The sequence below is a fragment of the Labrus bergylta genome, chromosome 10 (genome assembly GCF_963930695.1).
Source record: "Labrus bergylta chromosome 10, fLabBer1.1, whole genome shotgun sequence".
Classification (NCBI taxonomy): Eukaryota; Metazoa; Chordata; class Actinopteri; order Labriformes; family Labridae; genus Labrus; species Labrus bergylta.
In genome coordinates, this window is record NC_089204.1 from 6,759,720 (window position 1) to 6,783,055 (window position 23,336).

General features: G+C 44.7%; 1 protein-coding gene across 3 annotated transcripts in view; it reads left to right on the forward strand.

The window, feature by feature from the left end:
* Window positions 1–21,600, forward strand: part of thada (THADA armadillo repeat containing) — an 84,168-nt gene extending 62,568 nt beyond the window's left edge. For 2 of the 3 annotated variants that reach the window (XM_065959169.1, XM_065959170.1), the window contains exons 33-38: window positions 4,411–4,535; window positions 8,084–8,156; window positions 9,123–9,273; window positions 9,535–9,657; window positions 20,134–20,309; window positions 20,627–21,600. In XM_065959169.1, the coding sequence (XP_065815241.1) occupies window positions 4,411–4,535; window positions 8,084–8,156; window positions 9,123–9,273; window positions 9,535–9,657; window positions 20,134–20,309; window positions 20,627–20,950 (972 nt within the window). In that variant the 3' untranslated portion in view covers window positions 20,951–21,600. Of the gene's footprint in view, window positions 1–3,514; window positions 4,365–4,410; window positions 4,536–8,083; window positions 8,157–9,122; window positions 9,274–9,534; window positions 9,658–20,133; window positions 20,310–20,626 lie in introns of those variants that run through there. The other variant, XM_065959171.1, reaches the window with a different exon arrangement.
* Window positions 21,601–23,336: the final 1,736 nt, after the last annotated feature.

The window sequence follows — 23,336 nt, forward strand, 5'->3', positions numbered from 1 at the left end:
AGCTCTTATTTCAGTGAGTTTGAGTCCCGCTCTGTTGATCCTGTCGCTAACTCTCCTCCAGAGCTGACATGACTCAGCGCTGCGTGTGTGTGTGTGTTTTATGTGTGTGTGTTTTAGCGTTTTTGCATGTGTGCGTTTGGTGGAGCATTCCTCGCCAGGCGCTGCTTTACAGGCCCGCCTGTTAATGTTTAAAGTGTCAGCCCGTTAAGTGGAGCCTCCCCACAGCCAAGGACACGCCAACCCAACGGGCCAGGTGCCACAGCTCGCCCTTACTGCAGTGAAGCATTCTGGGAGAGGAGAGGAGGCAGCAGGAGGCCAAGGACAAAGTGTTGGTCTCATTTTCTGCCCAACCTGAAGCAAACTGTCATTTAGTGAAACAGGGGAAGTAATCTGAACGTTTGAGGAGTTAGAAACTTTAAAATCAGGAAATGTTCTGATGAGAATTTAAAGAATCCTGCACATCGCATATCACAATGTCAGAAGCAAGTGATGTTGTCTTAATTTAAACTCTTTACAAAGAGGAGCTTCCACTGCACCCCGTCGGGTCAGACTAAAAGACTTCACAGGGAGTCATGCGTGACACTTTGCAGAAACCCAACCCTGATCAGGCAGACTGAACGTGCCCATCAGAAGATAAATACCTCCAGCTCAGGTAGACAGAAAAGCAACATCTCTGCAGACACAGATTTACTGTGTAAAGCAAGCAACATGAAGTTGAGAAAAGAGGAGCTAAGATGGGAGTTTCTAAACTGGGTGCAGCAAATATCCAGAGCTCCACTGAAGAAGGCTGGAAAAAAACACTTTCCAAGTCTGAGAATGTTGGCAGCAGCTAAAGAGAGAACATAAGGAGGCAAACCGGTGAGAGGATTAGACCGCAGTGTATCAAACCTGCAGTGAAGCATGGTGGGGATTTCTGACTACCCTCGAGTCTAACCTGAGCGAGGAGAAGTAGCACCTCTTGTCCATCTTTATTAACAGTCAGTGGCCTGAAGCCTCAGGTTTGCATGTCTGTAGGGACAGATTCATGCTGCAGCAGGATCATGTGCACTGTGAAACACCGCAACAACTACATGAAGATGCATAAATCATTCCAACCTGTCTGCATCAGAGTGACCTTAGAATCTGCTCAGAAACATTGTCATAGAGTCAACGATGATCTGAACATGTTTTAAAGCTTTTTTCCTGATCAAGCAAAGTTCTGTAGAAATCTTTTTGCTGGTCCAACAATTCAGGCACTTGGGCCACGCTGACATATTCCTCAGTTGTTAGAGGTTAGGTAATCAAAAGTTCAGCAGAGTAGAGAAGAAAACCTACACAAGATAATCAAATCAAATCCACAATTTCTCTGATGATAGGGAGTTTAAATCTTCCTAATCCAGTTTAAGATCAAATATCTCAAGTCTAGGAAGGATTCCTCAGATTTTTCTTGGATTGATAACCAGCCACGAGTTCAGAGAAACACAGCAGCAGCCATCTTGGAGGTGGTGAGCTTTTGTTTTCTCAAACTCCACTCTGATATCACAAGTTGCTCGTTGGAGTTTAGAATATAACCATTGGTTGAAAACAAAGTCTTGGAAGTCAGGAGGCCGGAAACACCTTATGCAGGGTATTTTTTGATGCATTTGTGTATCTGTGTACGGCTTTGTTTACACATTTGCAAATCGTTTTTCCACAATATTTGCTCCATAACCCCCCCCTTCAATCCAAATCATCTCCACCCCGATGTAGTCCCCAAATAAAAGAGGACTGCTCAGTCTGTGAAACCATGAGAAGATGATTTCTCTGCACATGGAACAATGTCAGTCTTCACTCAGTAAGAACTTCTGTGTTTGGATTCATTAATTTTCTTTTAAAGTTTAAATAAAAGTAATGCATGAAGCTTCATCAGGCAGGTTTTCTTTTCAATGCCAGTAGAGACTAGAGAAGCTGGAGCACCTTCACCCTGCTGTGTATAGAGTCAGGGGTAGACACCCTGCGTCTTATTGGTTCATGTTTGGTTTATGTGTGTTCATGCAGGGTGGGCGTCTTTGTTTATTTGCATGTTACCGCTCTGAGAGTCTGTGCCTGACTCTGCATGTTTTCCTGTGACTCTGTATATTTGAGTACGAGGTCAGCCGAGCGTGCTGCAGGCCGTAAAAGAAACGGACGCTCAGACCAGCTGAGAACCTGCACACACACACACACACACACACACACACACACACACACACACACACACACACACACACACACACACACACACACACACACACACACACACACACACACACACACACACACACACAGAAATTCAGACACACACACACAGACAACCCAGGATCAGCCAAAGATTTCTCTTTCATTCTGTGATATAGTCTGGCGTCTGAATGATTGAGTCGCTATCGTTTGAGCTGAAAATAAATGATCGTATGAAAATCACACAGTTTGTCCGGAGTGTGAAAGTTTGCTTGCACTGCTTGAGCTTTTCCAAACGACTTGTTTCCAACATAATAAATCATGAACATTTACTATGTGTGTTAGCTTTGTTTTAAAGTCAGGATATCTAATAAAAGGCTGAAGCTCTTGAGCTAATATGTTAGCGCCACACTACGGCTCTCCGGAGTCGAGACAGGATGTAAAAAGAACGACGCAGATCAAGCAACAGAGTCCAGCGCCATGATGACAGATTTTTTCCTGGTTTTCATATGAATACTTTGTGCATTTGGACAGATCTAGGGAATCATCAAAAGAGTGATGAGGCACAAACGAGCCATTAAACAGTGTAGGAGTTTCTTTACATGCACGGAGATCGCAACGATCCCGTGCAAGTCGCAGGATGTAATCTTCATCACGACCGCCTGCTCGCTTCCTGTGAATGTTCCTGAATATTTCCTGCTGCGTTATCGAATCACTTCGACTTCACAGAAAATTAACCGGTAGGATCTGACAGGAAACAGCCAGAGCAAAGTCAGGGTTAAGAACTCTGCTGTTGGCGTTCAGGAGTTTGGTCCATGTGTGAAAGCACCATGGCTAACTTTGACAGGTGGTAAATCATCAAGATAATTCCTATTCTCTGAGGTCAGTGAACACACCACACTGCTCCTCATACTCGCTCCATGTGTCGATTTAAAGAAATATAAGAAGAAACACACTTATGAATACTTCCACTTTGAACTAAAGGTTAACCCTAAAACATCAACCCCGGACTATTGAGTTAAAGCTTTGTCATCATCTTATGAGTCCTTTTACTTTCAGTGGTTTCCTATTTAAAACAAAACTTTCACTGCTCACATGCACAAATATACACATTTATATACACTTAAACACACACACACACACACACATGAACGTTTACTCACAGAGGCCTTACATGCTCCCGCTCGCCCCGCTTTGCGCTCGCTCACACAGATCCTATAAAACAGACTTTATTTTAAAGCTCCAATAACACGCCTGCTGCTCAGAGAAATAATAATCAGAGAGAAATGCAGCAGGAATGTCAATATGTGTTCTCTGCTCCATGTGTTTTTTTTTTTAGGGGGGGCTTTCCCTCCTTTGACTCGCAAACAGCACGGGGGAGAGAGAGTGAGGAGAAGGTTACGGTGAAGATAAAGGATGCTGTGAAGAGAGAGGAGGACGATATTACAGTGAAGGAAGGAAAAACAGACAAAACTAGAATATGTCACTGTATGTCTGTGGCTGTGTTTCCATGTTCGTGTTATTATTGTGCCATGTAGTAATAATGCACCCATTTCATGGTAATGGACGTACTGTCAGGGATGTCATTGGTTTCTGAATCAGACTTTTGAAGCCCAGCAATGACAGTCGCCACATTGGGAATGCAGTCTAAAACAGACTTTTGGTCCTCGATGTTTTTAGACTGTAAACTTCAGAGCAGTCCTGTTTTCAGCTGTGCAACTGAACACCCCTACCTCCTTAAATGTGCTTCAGCAGAGGGTCACATTTATCTTGATTTGAATTTATTTTTATGACCAGCATTTAAAAAATATATACATTTTAACCCTTTATGTCCTCAAATTCTTAGATTTTCTTATTAGTTTTACAAAATAAATAATTTCTGTACAAATAGTCAGTTAACGTACTCAGAAATGCATGCAGATCTCTAAACATGCGTGTGTGTGTGTGTGTGTTTGTGTTAATGGTAGTGTTTTGGCATGTTAGTGTGTGTGTTGGAAAGAGAGAGAGGGAGGCAGCTGTGTACCCGTGGTTTGGGTGTGTGAAGGGAGGATCTGACCCGTGTGGTTAAAATAAGCTCCGGACAGCCGACTGCAGAGAGGACACCAGAGCTGTGATGATGGATGGCCTCAGTGTGTGTGTGTGTGTGTGTGTGTGTGTGTGTGTCTGTGTGTGTGTGTGTGTGTGTGTGTGTGTGTGTGTGTGTACATACATTAATATCTCCTGTCCTCTCCTCAGGCTCTCAGCGTGCTGTGTGTGTTGAGCTCTAGCGGTGAACTGATGTGGAGGGATGGAGCTCAGATTGTGTCTCAGGAGGCGGTCCTGCTGCACCTCCTCACTCTGACGCAGAGGTCTGCTCACAGGTCAGAGACGACACACACTCACACACTCACACACTCACACACACACACACACACACATGTTGATCCTAAAGTCATGCAAATGTAAACATGGCCTGTGATTCTTTCCAGTTTTAGTTATTGTTTTATTTATTATAAGACGATTATCTTTTAGTTTGTGTTTATAATAATTCTGCAGGTTTAGAATTTGAATCACTGTAAAAGTGAGCTTTAATGAGTAAACAAATGTCACAGGGACTGAGAAAGACATTCAATCATCAAAGAGCATCAGCTCACATGTCCTCTGATCTCGTTGATCCATCACACCTTTCACCTGAAACAGCTCTTCCTCTCACAGAGGGTTTCCTCCCTCCTGATCACTTCCTGTCAGTACACACACACACACACACACACACACACACACACACACACACACACACACACACACACACACACACACATCCCCCGGCTGCAGGCTGCCTGTCAGAGATTCATTCAGAGTCCATGGAGGGGGAGCTGGAGTGTATCCGCCCTCCTCTGTATGGGGGCGTTATTCAGGTTTTTAACCCTTTGAAACATTTTTCCTGGTTGTGTTTAAATGGATTTTTTTTTTTAAACTTTCCAGAAACTTCACTCTTTTTGCATCACAAAAATGTTGATGATGTCATTAAGTTTTGTGATTGTGACCCGGAAAAAGGTAGGCTATTGTAACGGGTAAAGAAATATGAATAGAAAAAATAAATAGAGCGCATGCAGGTGGCAGGTGAGAACAATACACAAAACAAGCTCAAAAAGAAAACTATAATGAAAATGATTTGCAGTATTTTAAACCTCTATAACAGTAGCATGCCATTCATTCACTAAGAAGGAAAGAGAGAGAGTGAGAGAGTGAGAGAGAGAGAGAGAGAGAGAGAGAGAGAGAGAGAGAGAGAGAGAGAGAGAGAGAGAGAGAGAGCGCTGCGGTAGAGTAAAAAATGGCCAAAAAAGAAATTAGCATCACAAAGTGAGAGACTGTGTAGCCGTTGTGTCAAAACCCAGATCGGGCCGGGCCGTGTTGCAGGTCTGATATTTATGGGTCCTAGTGGGTCTGGATTTGACATGGGGTCAGGTTTTGATACTGATCTTTATGGGTGCCGGCGGATGTGAGTCTGTAAAATTGGACCCGTGCAGGACTCTGGTCTGGCATGAAAATGGTTTGTGTGTTTATTTTGCAAAATACTCGTCAGATTCTTTTAATTTTCAATTTCAACATATTCATCAATGACTCACATCACTTCAAGCTGTTTATGTTAATGACATTGTTTGTTCTTTGAATGGTTGTCATGCCCCTCTCTATGCAGACGACAATATTTTGTATTGTACTGCAGATTCTGTACAGTTGGCCATCAAGAACTTGCAACTTGCTTTTAATTCTGTCCAAGAATATCTCATTAGCCAAAAACTGCTACTTAATGAGATTAAAACAAAATTTATGCTATTCTCGAGAGCCAAAAATATTGATTACGAGAGTGTACACATATCTTCCTTAAATGGCTCAGACACTGAGAGAGTATATGAGTATAAATATCTTGGCATGTGGCTCGATGAGGAACTCACTTTTAAGTTCCATGTAAAAACTCTTGGCTTTTTGTACAGAAACAAATCAAGTTTTCCGTTATCGTGCAGAAAACGAATCATTGAAGCTGTGTTCTTCAACTGTAAAGCCTCTGCACGCCGCCTATCACTCCGCCCTCAGGTTTATAACTAGTGATCGATTTGACACTCATCACTGTGAGCTGTATGAGAGGGTCGGCGGCCTTCTCTTGAACAATAAACATTGGTTTTCATATACCTTTAAGGCTCTTATGTGAAAACTTCCACCTTACGTCACAGACCTGTTGGAGTGGAATATGGAGTGCCTACATGACCCGTTTTTCTGATTGGCTCGTTCTTAAAGTCCCTCAAGCTTTTACTGAACTCTGTAAATCTGCATTTTCTTTTGATGCCCCAAATTCGTGGAACGCCCTCCAGCAAACTCTAAAGATCTTCTGGTCTGAGATCTGGAAGAGTTCTTCCCTCTCTTCCAGAGTTTAAGAATTTGATTTCGAACAACTTTGTTTCAAATTGTAAATGTTTTAAATGATCTCAGTGGTTTTTGTCACAGATTCTGTGTGTTTGATGTTTTTTTGCTTGTTTTACTGTGCTTGTAATCTCGATGGCATCGGAAATGAGGGAAACCTCAGTGTCTTTTCGAGAATAAATAAAGGTTTGAAATGAAATGAAATGAAGCTGACTTGATTTGAACAAAATCACCACTGTGGTCACACGGGATGCAAAGGGTTAACACTGAAAGAAGCGAGCTGATATTTATCAGAGTCAGGACTTTTGATTATTCCAGCCTTTCAGGATTTCACTTTGAATCCTCTCTCACTGCAAATACTTCTCCAGTATCTGTGTGTGTGTGTTCTAATCCCTGTGACATTCAGTGACAGACACACACACACACACACACACACACACACACACACACACACACACACACACACACACACACACACACACACACACCGTGTTGTACTTTTTTTACCCTGCGAACAGAAAACTTTTGAATTAGGATGGAATTACAAAGACTCTCAGGAGTTTAAAAACCACAGAGATCTGCTTTCCCCTCAGAGCGAGTTGTGTGTGCTTTGTGTGACTGAATACCGCTGGACCTGTTGTGAGCCGTACTGTAGTGGTGAGGAGCAGCACACTTCTTTTGTCTGCTGTAAGTCTGTAACTTAATACAGCTGTGTGTGTGTGTGTGTGTGTGTGTGTGTGTGTGTGTGTGTGTGTGTGTGTGTGTGTGTGTGTGTGTGTGTGTGTGTGTGTGTGTGTGTGTGTGTGTGTGTGTGTGTGTGTGTGTGTGATATTTTCATTAATGACCCTCAGTGCACCCTTTTTAAGAGGTGAGAGTTCAAGAGTGCGACAAAAGCATCCCAATGTCCATCATATATTTCTGGTGCGTTTCCATTTACCCCAGAGCTCGGAGCTGGGAATGACGTCACTCCCGAGTTAACCGCGTTCCAGTTGCAACTGGAGTTAGCAACAAGCCGGACAAGCAGAAAGAACTTTCACAATACTATTGGTGGGATTGATTTAATTACACTAAAAGAGGACGAAACTGCTAATAAACACAACAGTTAAAGATTAAACGTTACTGTTGATGCACAGAGCAGCCATGTTGGATTTTAACTCAGGCTAATGAAGGTTCTACAAGTTTCCATATCAGAATCCCAACTTCAGGGGGGGCCGTTCCTGATGACGCCTCAGACCTGATAACTCAGAATTTCCAAACTCCAAGATCAAATTGAACATCATAAATACACAACTCTTCTGGTCCCAGAAGACAAATTCAGAAAGCCCTAATAAATGTTTAAGAATAAAAGATGGATTCAGCTTTTTGTTCCTGATTAAAAAAAAACAACTTTCTATGAGAATACCGGAGCAGAAAGCTAAAATACAGCAGCAGAGGAGATACTTCTTCCAGGACAGTTTTTAAAATAATCAAACATTTTTGATTTTTCTGATTAGTGTGTTTGTTTGTGTTTCAGTGTGGAGCTCCACTGTGCCGCTCTCACCCTGCTCTCCCAGCTGGTGGTTCACCTGGTGAGCTCAGACCCCCAGGTAAACACTCACTCTGTGTTCTCATACTGTCTTAACATAGCAACGAGAATTAACTACCCATAAATATGAAGATTTTTATCAGTATCAGCTCAAACTGTTTAACTCACTGCAGAGAAACCGGTTAACTGTTTTCATGACATCTGCTTCATTAAAGGTCACATATTCTCCTCCTCTTCAACAACTTTAAATAAGTCTCAGAGCTCCTCAAAACATGTCTATGAAGTTTCTTGTTCTAAATCCACTCTGGTCCTGTATTTGATCATGTCTATAAACCTCTCTATTTCAGCCCTGCTCAGAACAGGCTGTTTCTGTGTCTGTACCTTTAAATGTAAATGAGCTGTGTCTGACCACACCCCCCTCTCTGGAAGGACTTTGGTGTCTCTGGCTTTCTCGCTCCATGTCCTATTGTTTACAGTGAGAAGGAAGACTCAGAGTGCAGAACAAACACCTAGCTGTGGGAGTGTCACCCACCTGGGGGAGGGGTTACTGCTCTTTGTGATGTCATGAAGGGAAAATCTCCAAACAGCCTGTTTGAGCACACATTTTTCTGAAGAGTGGAGCAAGCAAAAGACAGAGAGGATGGACTTTTCTCATCATTGGGGGGTTTGTAGACAGACTAGGGACACATATTAGAGTTAGAGGAACATGGAGAAGTGGATTTTACGTCATATGTGACCTTTAAAAAAACACAAAAATATCCCAAATCAAAGTCAAAGCGCCCTCTGCTGGACAATCTGCACGTTGATACCATTTCATAATCGCCCTCGAGCATTGTTTTCTGTGTTGTATATTCTGTAAAGAAAAAATAAATTTCTGCACAGATTGAAAATGGATACAGACTCGATGTATAGATCAAACAAAAATAAAGACGTGTGGGAAATCCTGAACGGACGAGTGAGCGAGCTGTGGAATATTTCCCCTAAAGCTTCCACAAATCTTTACATTGCTGTATTTGATGTTTACCAGGGAGCGGGTGCAGTGTCTTGTTTGGCTCAGTGGGGGGCGTTGGTGTGCTCGTGCTGCAGCGAGGAGCAGCCAGAGGAGGTGAAGCTGACGGCGGCAAAGGTGTTGGTCACCTGTGCATCATCAGTGCTGATCAGCCCCCACCTGCCCCTGGGTGAGTCGCTGAACATCATCAGAGATTAAGTCAACAGAGTTCAGAGGTGTTAAAACCTGTGTGTGTGTGTGTGTGTGTGTGTGTGTGTGTGTGTGTGTGTGTGTGTGTGTGTGTGTGTGTGTGTGTGTGTGTGTGTGTGTGTGTGTGTGTGTGTGTGTGTGTGTGTGTGTGTGTGTGTGTGTGTGTGTGTGTGTGTGTGTGTGTGTGTGTGTGTGCGTGCGTGTGCGTGTGTGTGCGCGTGTGCGTGTGTGTGTTTTTCAGGTCTGTCCACCTCAGTGTCTCTGTGGAGGAGTGTGTTTAAGCTGCTGCAGGATGAAGATCAGGAGGTTCGAGATTCAGCCTCTGACTTCATCTGTAACATACCAGCAACTCTGTTTCATACAGGTACACACACACACACACACACACACACACATACTATTCCACTCCTGTTAGCATTCACACAGTTCCTTCGTCAAGAGATTTTCAGGAGTTTTCTGCAAGTGTGAAAGCTTTAAAATATGATACAATACTGCTTTCAGACAGTCAGGAAGGACGAATGAACGCAGCTGCTTTACAATCATCTCAAGGTTCAGACTCCAGCCGGTGTGATGTTTGTAATGTGTAGTAATCATAAGTGTGAGAGAGGAACATGTAAACGATGTTCCTGTTTGTGAACAGAACTGCAGTCAGAGAAACAAACATACCAGAGACAGCAGTCATAATGAGTATGTACTGAAATACAGGGGGGGCGATGACATCATTTCATGCGAAGAGTCGGGGAGCGTTCCTGGAATGACGAGTGTGTGTGTGTGTCGAGGCTTTTTTCTTAGGAAGTCTAAGTCAACACACACACAATGCACACACGCATACAAACACACATACATGCACTAATGACAGTGTTATCCCCCTCTGAGCACAATCACAGCCCCGCCCCCCCTCTCGTCCCCTCAGCCGCCCCTCGCTGTGTTTTCCTGCAGGAGAAGCTTTATTGTGTCTGTGCTCACTGATATGATCTCTAACAACCCGAGACAGAAAACAGATCCTCAGCGCCGAGCTGTTCACAAGTTTAGATTCACACCAGCACTCTAAATAAAGTGCTGTTCACCGTGAAGAAATGTTTCCATCGAAGGTGGAGCACGCTTACAGATCTGATGGAGCTGGAAACACATTTAACCCTTCAAAATAAAGTCACGGCCAGCTCAAAACCAGCGACATATGAGTGGAGGAGATGAGGAGTTACTCTCAAAAACACAGTAAAAAAATCAATGAAGAGCATTGGGGAGCAGCCCCTCGCCAACCAGGAAGCAGGGTGTTCACTCATTGGTTAGGAGAACACGCGGCCCAGGTGCTCGACGCCACACCCACTGGCACCTGAAACACACACACAGCTAACCAGCTAAACAAGCAACGGGCAAGGTCGTCACTTTGACCTTCTGAGAGCATCAACTGGAGATCCGTGTTTGCATTCTTACACATCGATAGATCTAAAATAAAAACTTTAATACTTTTTTATATCCACAGCATGAAAAAACGTGTGTGTGTGTGTGTGTGTGTGTGTGTGTGTGTGTGTGTGTGTGTGTGTGTGTGTGTGTGTGTGTGTGTGTGTGTGTGTGTGTGTGTGTGTGTGTGTGTGTGTGTGTGTGTGTGTGTGTGTGTGTGTGTGTGTGTGTGTGTGTGTGTGTACATGAGGGCAGACGGGGTCAGATAAGCTGCGAGAAATCAGATATGATGGAGAGTTTTTCTCCTCAGCAGGAAGAGAACACAATAGGTATAATTACAGAGTGGGTGTCCTCCTTTTGCGAGTGCGTGTGTGTGGTGTGTGTGTGTGTGTGTGGTGTGTGTGTGTGTGGGGGGGGTGGGGGCAGAGTGTGTGTAACTTACCGTAAACTTGTCATACGGGCGTTAGTGTTTGTCTCTGCTGTCTCACTTCACTCCAAACCTCCAAATCCATCGTGAAACTTTTACTGAATTCCTTCTTTTATTTAAACACGTGTCGAACGCTCAGAAGGAACGCAGAACACACACACACACACACACACACAAACACGCACGCACGCACACACACACACACACAGCTATGACACAGTAAACTGATGATTTTGTTTCAATGAGTGAGCTGGCCTGGAAACTTGAATTCCTCACATGGAATGAAAAACATCTGAAGAACCAAAGAGCCGCCGAGTCTCACTAGATGATGAAAAAAAAAAAGAAGAAATCTTCAAATATAGAAACATGTCCTCGTTTTTTAAAAGCTTTCTGTGATGTTTCTAAAAACAAACTCGACGACATGCTGAGCGGGGAGGAGACGTGTTAGAGTGTACAACGGCTTTATTTCAGAGATAGTTCAGTGGATAGAGTCAGAGACGTTGGAGAGGCAGAGCTGCAGGTCGGATTCGAACCTGGGCCGCCCGCTTTGAGTCTCTGTACAAGGAGGCGCCCACACTAACCCCTGGGCTACCGGCGTCCCATGTAACAGTCACTTTTGATACAATAATATTTTTGTTGGTCTTCTTATGTTTTAAAATCAGGGCTCCAGGGTGGTACAGTGGTTAGTGCTGTGGCCTCACAGTGAGGAGGTTCCTGGTTTGAATCCCCGTCTGACAGGAGCCTCTCTGTGTGGAGTTTGCATGTTCTCTTGTGCATGTGTGGGTTCTCTCCGGGTACTCAAGCTTCCTCCCACAGTCCAAAGACATGCTCGTTAGGTTAACTGCTGACTCTAAATTGTCTGTAGTTGTGAATGTGAGTGTGACTGGTTGTCTGTCTCTGTATGTCAGTCCTGTGATTGACTGGTGAACAGTCCAGGCACTGCTGGGGAATTTCCCTGAATATCTCCTTTTTAATAGGGGACTGACAGGAAAAAAATCAGGATAAAAAATTCTGGTGTCTGTTTTCAAACATGCAGCTGTTTCCAGGAGATTTGTGCAGGTGTGATAAGAGCACGCCACAGAGCAGAGACGTTCAGTTTGTGATACCTGTTTGTGAATATCTTCTTTCTCTTCAACACAACCTGACTGTTGTGTGTTTGCAGACCAATGGCAGTGTCTTTGTGTTTGTGTGTCTTTCCCATGCTCAACCTGTGTGTGTGTGTGTGTGTGTGTGTGTGTGTGTGTGCGTGTGCCTGCTTGTGTTAAATAGGTGTGTGTGTGTGTGTTTTATGACCTGCTGTATGTGAGGTGTGAGCTCCTTCAGATGGAGGTGTGACTGCAGCTCCTTTGATATGGAGGACAGGCAAAGAGGTGAGAACAGAGAAGGGTTACATGCAAAATACCCCCCCCCCCCACACACACGCACACACACACGCACACACACACACACACACACACACACACACACACACACACAAAGACTGACATCTTTAGGTTTTGTAGTTTTGGGTTACAGTCACTTAAACAGGATGATCTTCACAGATTTTTAAATTAAGACAAGTCAGAGAGTGTGGGAGAAACATCAGTGCAGATTGTCATCAGGTTAGTCTAAGCTGTGACACACAGAGGAGCCTTTGTCCCAGAGAGGAAGAGCAAATCTACTTAAACTCCATCCCACCCTCCAACACACACACACACACACACACACACACACACACACACACACACACACACACAAACAAACAAGTACCTCCAAAGTAATTGGGTCTAAAATCAAACTCCTCCTCTGTGGACCTCCAGCACATTCCTCCGTGTTTGACGGCAGTTTGATATCGTAATGGCTTGTCAATGGTGTGAAATTAAGTCGTGTGTGTGTGTGTGTGTGTGTGTGTGTGTGTGTGTGTGTGTGTGTGTGTGTGTGTGTGTGTGTGTGTGTGTGTGTGTGTGTGTGTGTGTGTGTGTGTGTGTGTGTGTGTGTGTGTGTGTGTGTGTGTGTGTGTGTGTGTGTGTGTGTTTTGTGTCAGATCATGATATGTGTTGAAGACAAATTTAGTGCGGCTGTGAAACTGAGAGTGTCTCATTGTGCTCCTCTGTGACTGTAACGTTTAATCAGATTGCAGAGTGAATTATCACTTCATAACAACACACACACACACACACATGCAGAGTCAGGGAAGGTGATTCACTGACTCATTGTTGACTTCAGTCCTTTCAAACAGGAAGATCATGATGTAAATTAGCTTGTGAACTGTTTTACTGAAGATTAAAAACTTTGCAGTAAAATCTGTTCCTGAAGAAGGAAGATCAGAGTATAAATTTAAGAAGCTCCGACAAGGAGATAAGATTTAAAACTGTTTAATTAATGAAGAGCGTGAAGAGAGAAATGAGCTCTAGAGACCCAAACTGTTTTTGTACCAGACTGTAAACATGTTTATTTTAACATGGAGCTCTATGGGGACTGACTCACTGCAGGAGACAGACTCTAGTGGACACTGGAGGAACTGCAGCTGTAAAGTTGGACATTTCAACATGAGGCTCTATGGGGACTGACTCACTGCAGGGGACTGACTCACTGCAGGAGACAGACTCTAGTGGACACTGGAGGAACTGCAGGTTTTTTAACTCTAACATCGACTTCATTACAACACCAGAGGTTGCCGCTTGACTTACTGACAGATTCCAAAGGATTTCTGTGTGCTGCCTTCCATCCGTGCCGCACACTCCACAGCTGGCCGCGCCCTCTTTAGTTGATGTGCTTGAGTTTCCACAGCGAGCCCCTGAGGTCTGCTCCAGCGAATGCCAGCAGCACCACTCCATTCAGCTCTGCAGCTCTACACATATTTGTGTCTATTTTTCGATGGCACTTGCTGCAAGTATGCATCAAGCTGCTACAATTCACTTAGCAGACGCTTTTATCCAAAGCGACGTACATCAGAGAGTAAGTACAACACTAATCTATTCATACACCGCCACACCGGAGCAATGCGGGGTTAAGTGTCTTGCCCAAGGACATCGGACATGTTGCTGGGGATCGAACCCTCGACCTTCCGGTTGAGAGGCAACGACCAACTGAGCCACAGCTGCCGCAAGTTCAAGCTCTGTTCAAGCTTAACAGAGCAGATCGACCGTAACAGGAAGTGAGACCATGGAACGCATATAGAGCAACTGGTCCATTTCAAAATAAAACACAATGTACAGCCTCCAGATTTTATTTCCCATCACTTACCAACATTACGTCAAAACATGCACCAAACAAACATCAAATCCACCTCGGTCAGACAAAGTAACTCGTAGTTTGCACGTTAAATTTTTGAATCCTGTGATCTTGAGAACCCTCCCTCTCTGATGGTCGACGCTTTGGATAAAGGCTAGAACCCGTGAGTCCAGCTGCTTTTCTCTTTTGCGCTTAGACTTGATAAACGGACCCAGCTATGTAGGGCGCGTGCCACTGTGGAAACAAAACGCTGCGCTCATGGGTGCTAGAATTTATTGCAGGGATAAAAACATTTGACATGCTCACTACTGCTCCCAACTGGTGAGGATCGTCGCCGCTCTTTTGTTGATATGTGATTGTGTTGAACCTCACATACTGTAGAAGTTATTATAAAGACATGAATTGTCATCATATTGTCAGACTCTGATGTTTTGTCCGCCACTCCTGCGTCTTACCTCCTGGGATGTCTGACAGGGGTAGTCTCTCGCTGTGAGGAGCGTGTGTGAAAAAACAACTCAGGCAGATTTCAGGGGCAGTCTGGCTGAAAAGTTCTAGACTTTTTCAGCACTGAATGTGTGAAAGAGCTTCTGATTCTCGTCTCTTGTCTCTAAAACGAGGACAGATAGGAGCGTCTGCTGACTCCCTGCTGAGCTGACTTTGATCCTTTTCCTGATCAGACCTCTGACAGAGCGCTCAGACTGCTAACATGTTTTATCTGCATGCTAATGTTCGGCCTCTCTCTGTGCTGTTCCTGTTCATGCTGGTGCTTCCTGCTGATGTTGTTGTTGTTGCTCTCCTGGTTCTCGTCAGGCTCTGGAGGAAGTCTGAGGCTGTAAACTCTGTTTTTATTTCACACCTCCGTCTCTCTCTCTCTCACACCTTCTCTTCCTGCAGTCTCGGCTCCTCTGCAGCGTCTGCAGCAAACTCTCAGAAAACACTCAGGCCTTTTTTTTTTTTTTTAAACAAATGCACTCCTGTACTTTTCTGAAAAATCTTCATGCAGACCGCCGCTGAAATCTTCCTGACTTGCTTGTTCACATATGCACGTCACAGCAGGAGGACAGAGGGGAGTCACATGATGCAGAGGTGGCAGATAAAGAAACAGAGTCCGATTAATTGGACATATTCAGAGTATCAACTCAAGAAGATCGCACTGGTCGCTCAACCATCTAAACCCTCGCTCACTTGCCCCTGAATCTCCCAGAAAATCAGCTCACCCTGGAAAGTTCTCTAGGACGCTGGCAGGAAAAAGTTTGAATAAAGTCAGAGTGAAAAGTTGTCCACTTGGTTCACACATGCAGCTCACACCGAACATTTCGGGAAATATTTCCAGGAGTTTAGCGAGTGTGTTAAATCAGGCTCAGAAAACACTCTGCGTCAGGGTCCTGCTCATCCTGTCGGGGTCCCATTTCACAATAAGAACATGCCTCCACTGCACATTATCCTTTATTAAGCACCCAAAGTTTCCAGTATGCCAAACAACCAGCCCTCCCATTTCTCTCTCTCTAGCACGGTCAGAGTAGATATTCCTCTCTGAGCTGGTTTACCAACCTACTGCTCAACACAAGAAGAATTCACTCCGCTTTGATTTATGTCTACACCGTGCACCATCCTGACAAACAACAATTTGACCTTCTGTCTTGTTTTGAGTGTACCCAATGTTTCCTATTCGAGCCCTGCTGTGAGTTAGTATGCAGCACAAACCGGGACGCAGCTGAACGCCACAAGTTTAAACTCACAGCTGAATGATGGAAACAAAAGTCTGAACGCCAACGTGTTTGTTATTCTTCCATCTAATGTACACATAAATACTGTTTAAATAATAATCTTTTAATTCTGTCAATGCAGTTTGTAGGTATTCATGACTCTGTTTGTAGTCCTGTTATAAAGTCAACATTGTCTTTTTCACCGTTTGTTTTAATTTATCTGTGTGAGCTATTGGATACTCCTGAATTTCCCCAGTGGATGAATGCAGAATCTATCCAACGGCCCTGACAAACCAAGGAGATCGTCGACCGTCGGTCCCAGTTGGACCGTTGGTGAGCGGTCGTCACCCTTGTTTTTGCATTGTGTCTGACTCCGTTGTTACCCGTCGGCCCCCGTCGGCTGCAGTGAGAGGAATCACTCTGATTGGCTGTTGGAAGGTTTCATTTCTCTCCAGCTCTCCTCTCAGGTTCAGTAAAGCCCCTTGAGCATGTCGCTGTAGTATCCACGCTTTCACCCATTAGTGCGGTTTCTCCTTATTTGTCTCCTCCGCCTCTTCTTTTCTTTTTCCACTAAAAGACCAAGAGCTGACAACACCAGCGCCATTTTCAACTTTTTATCAGACATTATTCTCCATTAGTAGACGACCTATAATACGAGGGGTGACCGACAGCGGTGTGAAAATGGTCTTCTTGTAACATAACAACAGACTACCTCCACCTGCTGGTATGGAGAGTTATTTCCTCTCATGCATGTGCAGAACCTACGTGGTGGTTGGCCATCGGTTGTAGTCTTTGCGGTGTGTTCAAGTGCAACTTTTTGGCCAAGATGAAGGCCACTAGTTCTTTGCTGTCTGCTTGGTGTGTCAGGGCCTTAAAGCACTTTGTTAACACAGGGACACCGAGTGTTTAACAAGAAATACAAATCATTGAATTCAGTTTATTAAAAGCAGTTGCTCAGAATAGAGCGACTGTTTCATCAAGCAGCACGAGGTTCAGTTTTTCCCCCACAGTCCTGCCCTGCCCTGCCCAGCTCAGATGTGCTTAAGAGTGCAAATGCATGCCAACTGCCACACACACACACACACTCACACAGACAGACACACACCCATTCATTCACCAACTGGCTCTGACATTGTCATCCACAGAGACGAGATTGTTTGACATGAACTCACACACTCTTTCAATGCAAACAATACCAACTTAAACACATGCCAGCACACACACACACACACACACACACACACACACACACACACACACACACACACACACACACACACACACACACACACACACACACACACACACGCCTGTTACAGTGTGTAAGACAATCCCCTTGAGAAACAGAGTATTTTGCGCCAAAAGCTTCGGGAGGGAAATCATGTTAAGCGATGTGTGAAACCACCGTAGAAAAGTAGATAAACGGAGAGCGGCTAAGATTTCCTATTATGTCCTTTAATGTGGGGGGTAGGGTGTGTGTGTGTGTCTGTGTATGTGCTTGACATCAGAGGCAGGGCCGTCCCAGAGAGAGGCCGCTCCTCGGTAAATAAAAGGAATTAGTCATTCAAGCTGCTAAACTCTTAAATCTCCTCTAACATGGTTCAATCAGCAGCCTCTAATGTTCCCTCCATGATTTCACGCCTCCTCTCTCATCCCAGCCCTGTGTGTGTGTGTGTGTGTGTGTGTGTGTGTGTGTGTGTGTGTGTGTGTGTGTGTGTGTGTGTGTGTGTGTGTGTGTGTGTGTGTGTGTGTGTGTGTGTGTGTGTGTGTGTGTGTGTGTGTGTGTGTGTGTGTGTGTGTGTGTGTGTGTGTGTGTGTGTGTGTGACTGTGTTATACTGTATACGTGCTGATGGGGGTCTGTATACCTCCACCCTCTCTTCCCATACTGGTAGTGTTTTGTCTGGTGGCTCTCAAAGTCTTTTGAAGCGTCTGCTGTTATCTGGGTGTCAGCTGGGGTGAGGATGGTCAAGGTGGGCGAACAACACTCACACACACAAAGACACACACACTCACACACACACACACACACACACACACACAACGACAACAAGTTGTGCCTGTGTGAACAACTGGAGTCGTTAAATGAAGTCATACGTTGTGTTTTCCCTCCGTTTGATGTGTGTATTCTTACACTTCCTCCTCTCTCACACACAACTGTGTGTGTGTTAGTGTGTGTGCAAAGGGCGTTGTGTAAAAAAGCTACTCTGAAACTACTTCTTTATGACTTATTTTAAATGTGCAGGCAGCCAGACAAGCTGTCAAGCCGCACTGCTCAAAGGCACCAGACTCCATTAATAAAATTGGTGATTTAACCTCACAGGATGCAGGAGCTGCTGCTCTGCTGCTGCCTTCATCATTTTGTTTGTGTGTGAATGTCTGTAATACTAATATTGTTTTTGATCAAAGATAACCAAACATCCAAGTCACACAAACACAAAGTAAATAACTGAGGCAGCGGTAGAGCAGCAGCTCCTGTGTCCTGTGAGGTAAAATCAGTGATTTTATTAATGGAGTCTGGTGTCTTTGACGAGAGTGATGTAACCGCTGTTTCAAGTTTAAAAGATCCTCTTCCTCTTCAACTAAAAGCTCTTCCTCTGTAGGGATCCTTTCTGTAATGTTGACACACACTTAGAAGAACAACCTGAGCATGTAAGAGACAAAAACATGAACTTTAAGTTGATGCTCTTTGACGGACACCTTCGCCTACAACGGTTGAGGTGCAGCCCGCTCCATTGCTGTGCACAAACTTTTGCACCTTTTAAGTGATTTTGACGTCAAAAATCAAATCAAACATGGAGGCCAGAGTTCATAATAAAAGTAAAAACTCTCCTGCAGGAGCAATGCCGTGTCTTGCTGCATGTGCGTGCACATATTTATGCATCGTGGCGGATGGTTTGAGTCACACACACCCTGATGACGGTTGGTTATATGAGTTATAGTTTTGTTTCCCAGAGAGGCGTCCAATCTCAGAGCAGACACACATCTACAGGACCAACACACACACGTTAACTAAGTTTGGAATGGGGGCGCTGGTAGCCTAGTGGTAAGTGAGTGCACAGAGGCTGTGGACCTCAAAGTGTGCGGCCCGGGTTAGAATCCGACCTGTGGCTCCTCTCCTGAACGCCATTCCCCACTCTCTCTCTCTCTCTCTCTCTCTCTCTCTCTCTCTCTCTCTCTCTGATTTCTGACTCTATCTGCTGTCCTGTCTCTAAAATAGGATCACTCTTGTCAGCTCTGCGTCGTTTAAAGCAGCTCTGGTTTCAGATCATTCTTTCTCACACGGCTGCTCAGTGATGAGGAATATTTCTTTGATGGTGGTTTTTGACGGTCCTGAAGCCTGAACAGATTCTGGACTCACTGCACAGAAACACGCACACTATTTTACAAACTGTGCACTGTTCAGTAGGGGGTTCATTTACAATCTTTAGTTTCAGTTTGAGCTTCGGTCAGACTTTTGATTGAATGACTTGGGATACAGAAACACGAGTGAGCGGTATTATTTTCCTTTCACGCAGCCCTTCACACAGTTCTCCACAGGCATGTACGACCTCTCTGTTACACACCTGTGTATGCGCATCTCAGCAGCGGAAATCTGGCTGTGGTCACTCGGACTCAGTTTTACAGAAGTCTGCACTCTGCACCGCGCTCTCAGAAAACACCTCCACTTTCCTGAAGCTTCTCCTCCATCTCTCGTATCCCTGACCTCTTGCCTCATTAGGAGCCGGAGCGGGGCTTAAATCCCCGGTCAGAGGTCCTGCAGTCTTTGAAAAGTTCATCCTCAGACGAAAGGTGAAACGGCCAAAAGTTCACTCACTGCTCAGCTGACACACTCACCTCCTGACCCGACCTCTGGTGGAGGTGTGTGTGGATAATAAACACCTGTACCTGAGGCTGTTAGTGATGCTGACAGAGACGGCTTCTGGTCTTTGAACGTGTGTGTTTACTGTTTATTCATATTCTGTGTCTGCTCAGGTTACCAAAATGTTCTCTAGTTTCCATTCCTCCTGTTTTAAAATGATACAATAAGGACAAAGGACTTTTATTTTTGTTGCTCTGGTATTGAGATATTGTTTTCTCTCTCTGTGTCCTCAGGTGTGTCCTCAGGTGTGTCTGTGTGTCCTCCTGCAGCCCTGGACTCGGCTGTGGGTCTCCTCTGTCGGCTGTTTGAGGTGTGGGGGCGGGTCCCAGCGGGGGTCCTCGCTCTGACAGAGTGGCTTTTAGGAGAGGAAGAGGACGATGATGAGGCAGACGGCGTTTCCAGTCCAGTGGTGAGAATCTGTTTTCAGTCTGGGTGACCTCGAGGAGACACAGAAAACATTGTTACACTTCAGAACAAGAACCTCCCAGACTGAACAAACAGACCGTTAGAGATATTTAAAAAAGGATCATTTAATCACAAATGTAATTTTTAAGTACTAACAGGGACGATGCATTCAGTGTCAGGGTGTTAAAAACGGATTCCTGCTCCTCAAGAACTCATCTCTGTCATACCTGCAGCTAGCTCTGCTGCCTTCAAGCCTCCACAAATACTCCTGATTGAACTTCAAACCCAGTGTCTTGACTTACCTTTTGTGTTTGTAACCAGGATGAAGAGGACTTCCTGTTTGAGAAGGGGGACCTGAACCTGTGGGCGGAGCCTGTCCAGTGGGTGAAGCTGCTCCACAGACACCTCAGCTCCCTCATCCTGACCTTCAAACAGACCCAGACCCTCAATATCACAGATCCAGACCAGCTCCACCAAATCCAAACTGTGATGACTCAGGCCAGAGCCCGGGCTCTGAGCTCCCAGCAGGTCCTGGACTCCCTCCCTGCTCTGCCCCAGTTCTCCTGCACCATCGAGCATGCCCGGCTGCTGCTGCAGAACCAGAGGGCCAGCCTGGTCCTGGATCTGCTCCACAAGCTGCAGTAGATAAGTGGAGGTTCTGCTCCAACAGCTCAGTGTCATTATTTGATGAAAAACTGGTTAATGGGACTTTCTTCATTTTAAATGTTTCTGGGTCCAAATGTCGAACACGTTGGGTCCCGGGGCCAGAGATCGCTAAGGTTGTCAAAATTAGATTTTCACAAATTCACTTACATAATGATAACACACTTAGTGGATCTTTTATTCAAAGGACTAAAAATGTTTTAAAAAATGTTGTTTCCTCGCTCAAAAATATTTTTCAGCCACGCCTCGACTTCAGGTTCTGATCAAATCTTTTAAAATGTACATTAATGGATCACTTCTATCAATCAGGTTCTGGGCGGGCTCGGCTTTAATTAGATTCAAATACGGGGACGCCTTGGGATCCCCCAGGACAAGCTGGAAAATGTTGCTGGGGAGAGGGACGTCTGGGGTCGCGACCCGACCTCAGATAAGTGGAAGAAAATGAACAGATGAAAAAGTTAAACATGTGAGACCAGAGACTGGCTTTTGTGGTCGAGTCTTACAATCATCACATGAAAGAAACAACAGGATGTTTTACTGTGTCTTGTGTCTTACAAATGTTGCCCTCCTCGTTTTTTTTATTATTGTGATTTCTGTTCCTCGATGTGTTTTTTAATAAAGTGTTGAACATTTGACTTGTTTAAAGTTCTGTCTCTTTAAGAGGCATGAAGTTGAATGTGTCCCTTCCTTTGTTACACATGAAACTAATATTAACTCTGTGTGTAGAAAATCTGCCAGCTGGGAGTCTTCAACAACAATTCAAACAAACACACGACGCTCTGTTCTCTTATCAGTCGGGACGTGTCACACGACAAACTGTGTAACAGCGTCCGTATTGAGCCGCCGATGTTGGCTGCTTCCTGAACGACTCGCAGGGGTTTAAAAGTCTGAACAAAACAAGTCAGCGCCTAAAGCTTCAAGTGCAACTTCAATGGAGCGATTGTGCAGCGAGACGAGCTTCATGACCGCACCATGGGATGTGTTTCTCTGACACGTCACCACAGTTGTATTTCAGTGTGAGCTCTCCTACTGTATGTTTATACGAGGTGTTATTCTCCTCTGATACTTCATTTACTGCACCATTCTTCCCATCCGACTCGGTTTTTATGCTTCCCTCTACTTCTCCTGCTTATGTAATTATGAGGACAGCACAATGGACTACTGTCCTCCAGTGTGTGTGTGTGTGTGTGTGTGTGTGTGTGTGGACCCACTCCCTCCCTGGTAGCCATGTCGCCTGTTACAGTAGAGCTGACGTAATGTTTTGGAACAGCTCGACATCCCCCAATAAAAAAGCCGAGGAGCGTTGTGATGGGCGAGCGGTTTGTGCAGCAGACGAGGAGGACACGTTCGAGGGATTTCTCAGGAGCCCGGTCGTGTCTGTCCTTCACATTAAACTATTTATCTCCGCTCGCCGAGCACAAATAGTCCCGGGGCAGCCCTCACACTAATTTTAGGGTTGGTTGTAGTAGATTCCAGCCTCTTATGTCACTTGTTTTTCGCCTGTTGCTATTTTCCCTCTTTCCTGCACTTCAGAGAATCATGTCACAGAAAGAGAAATCATTCCCTGAGCCACTCTTTCAATTACCATCCTTTATGGAAAACACTTAATGGTAACCAGTGTCGCACAAACCGGCAATTTCTGGTGATATGTGTTGCCCAGAGTTTTTACACCCTCCAGACCAAAAATATCTGCCTGCAGAGCTCCCGATTCAGAGCCCGAGCTGAGCTGCTGCCAGCGCTGCGATCTTTCCACTGTGGGTTGAAAAAACCTGACACAACTCCAGCAGCACAGTGGAGCACTTCTGACATTTTCATGTGAACATTTTGCCATCCTGGAGAGCTTACATCACGCTGAGAGAGGGCAGCTTCACTGAGAACCACACAGCAATCTGTGAGGAGGGAGACGGAGCACAACGTCCCAAAACATGGAGGCTTCTGTGTGTGAAATCAGGAAACAAACAAGACCATCTGAATGACATCGTGGCAGCTCAATGTGTACTTAAACAGTTGTTATTGAAGCAGGGTCAGATGATGAAATGACAATCATAATCTGTTTGTTTCTAAGCAGGTTAACCAGGGTTTGTCTTGTTATAAAGAAGCAAAAAGTAGACGTCCTGCTGTAAAGAAACTTGTATAAATCAGCAAATTTAAGAAGTGCATGATCTATGTCGCTCAAGTGGACTCTCATTTGCTCAGGAATTTGAAAGATGTTGCCGAGTGTGTGAACGTCTGCAGAGTGAAACACAGAAACAACCGAGTTTAAAACAAACTCAAAATGTAAGTTACATTAAAATCATTATCTGTTCAGAGACATCCTTCACTCTTCAGATTTCATCAGACTTCTGTCTCTTTGGCCTGTTTGTTTGTC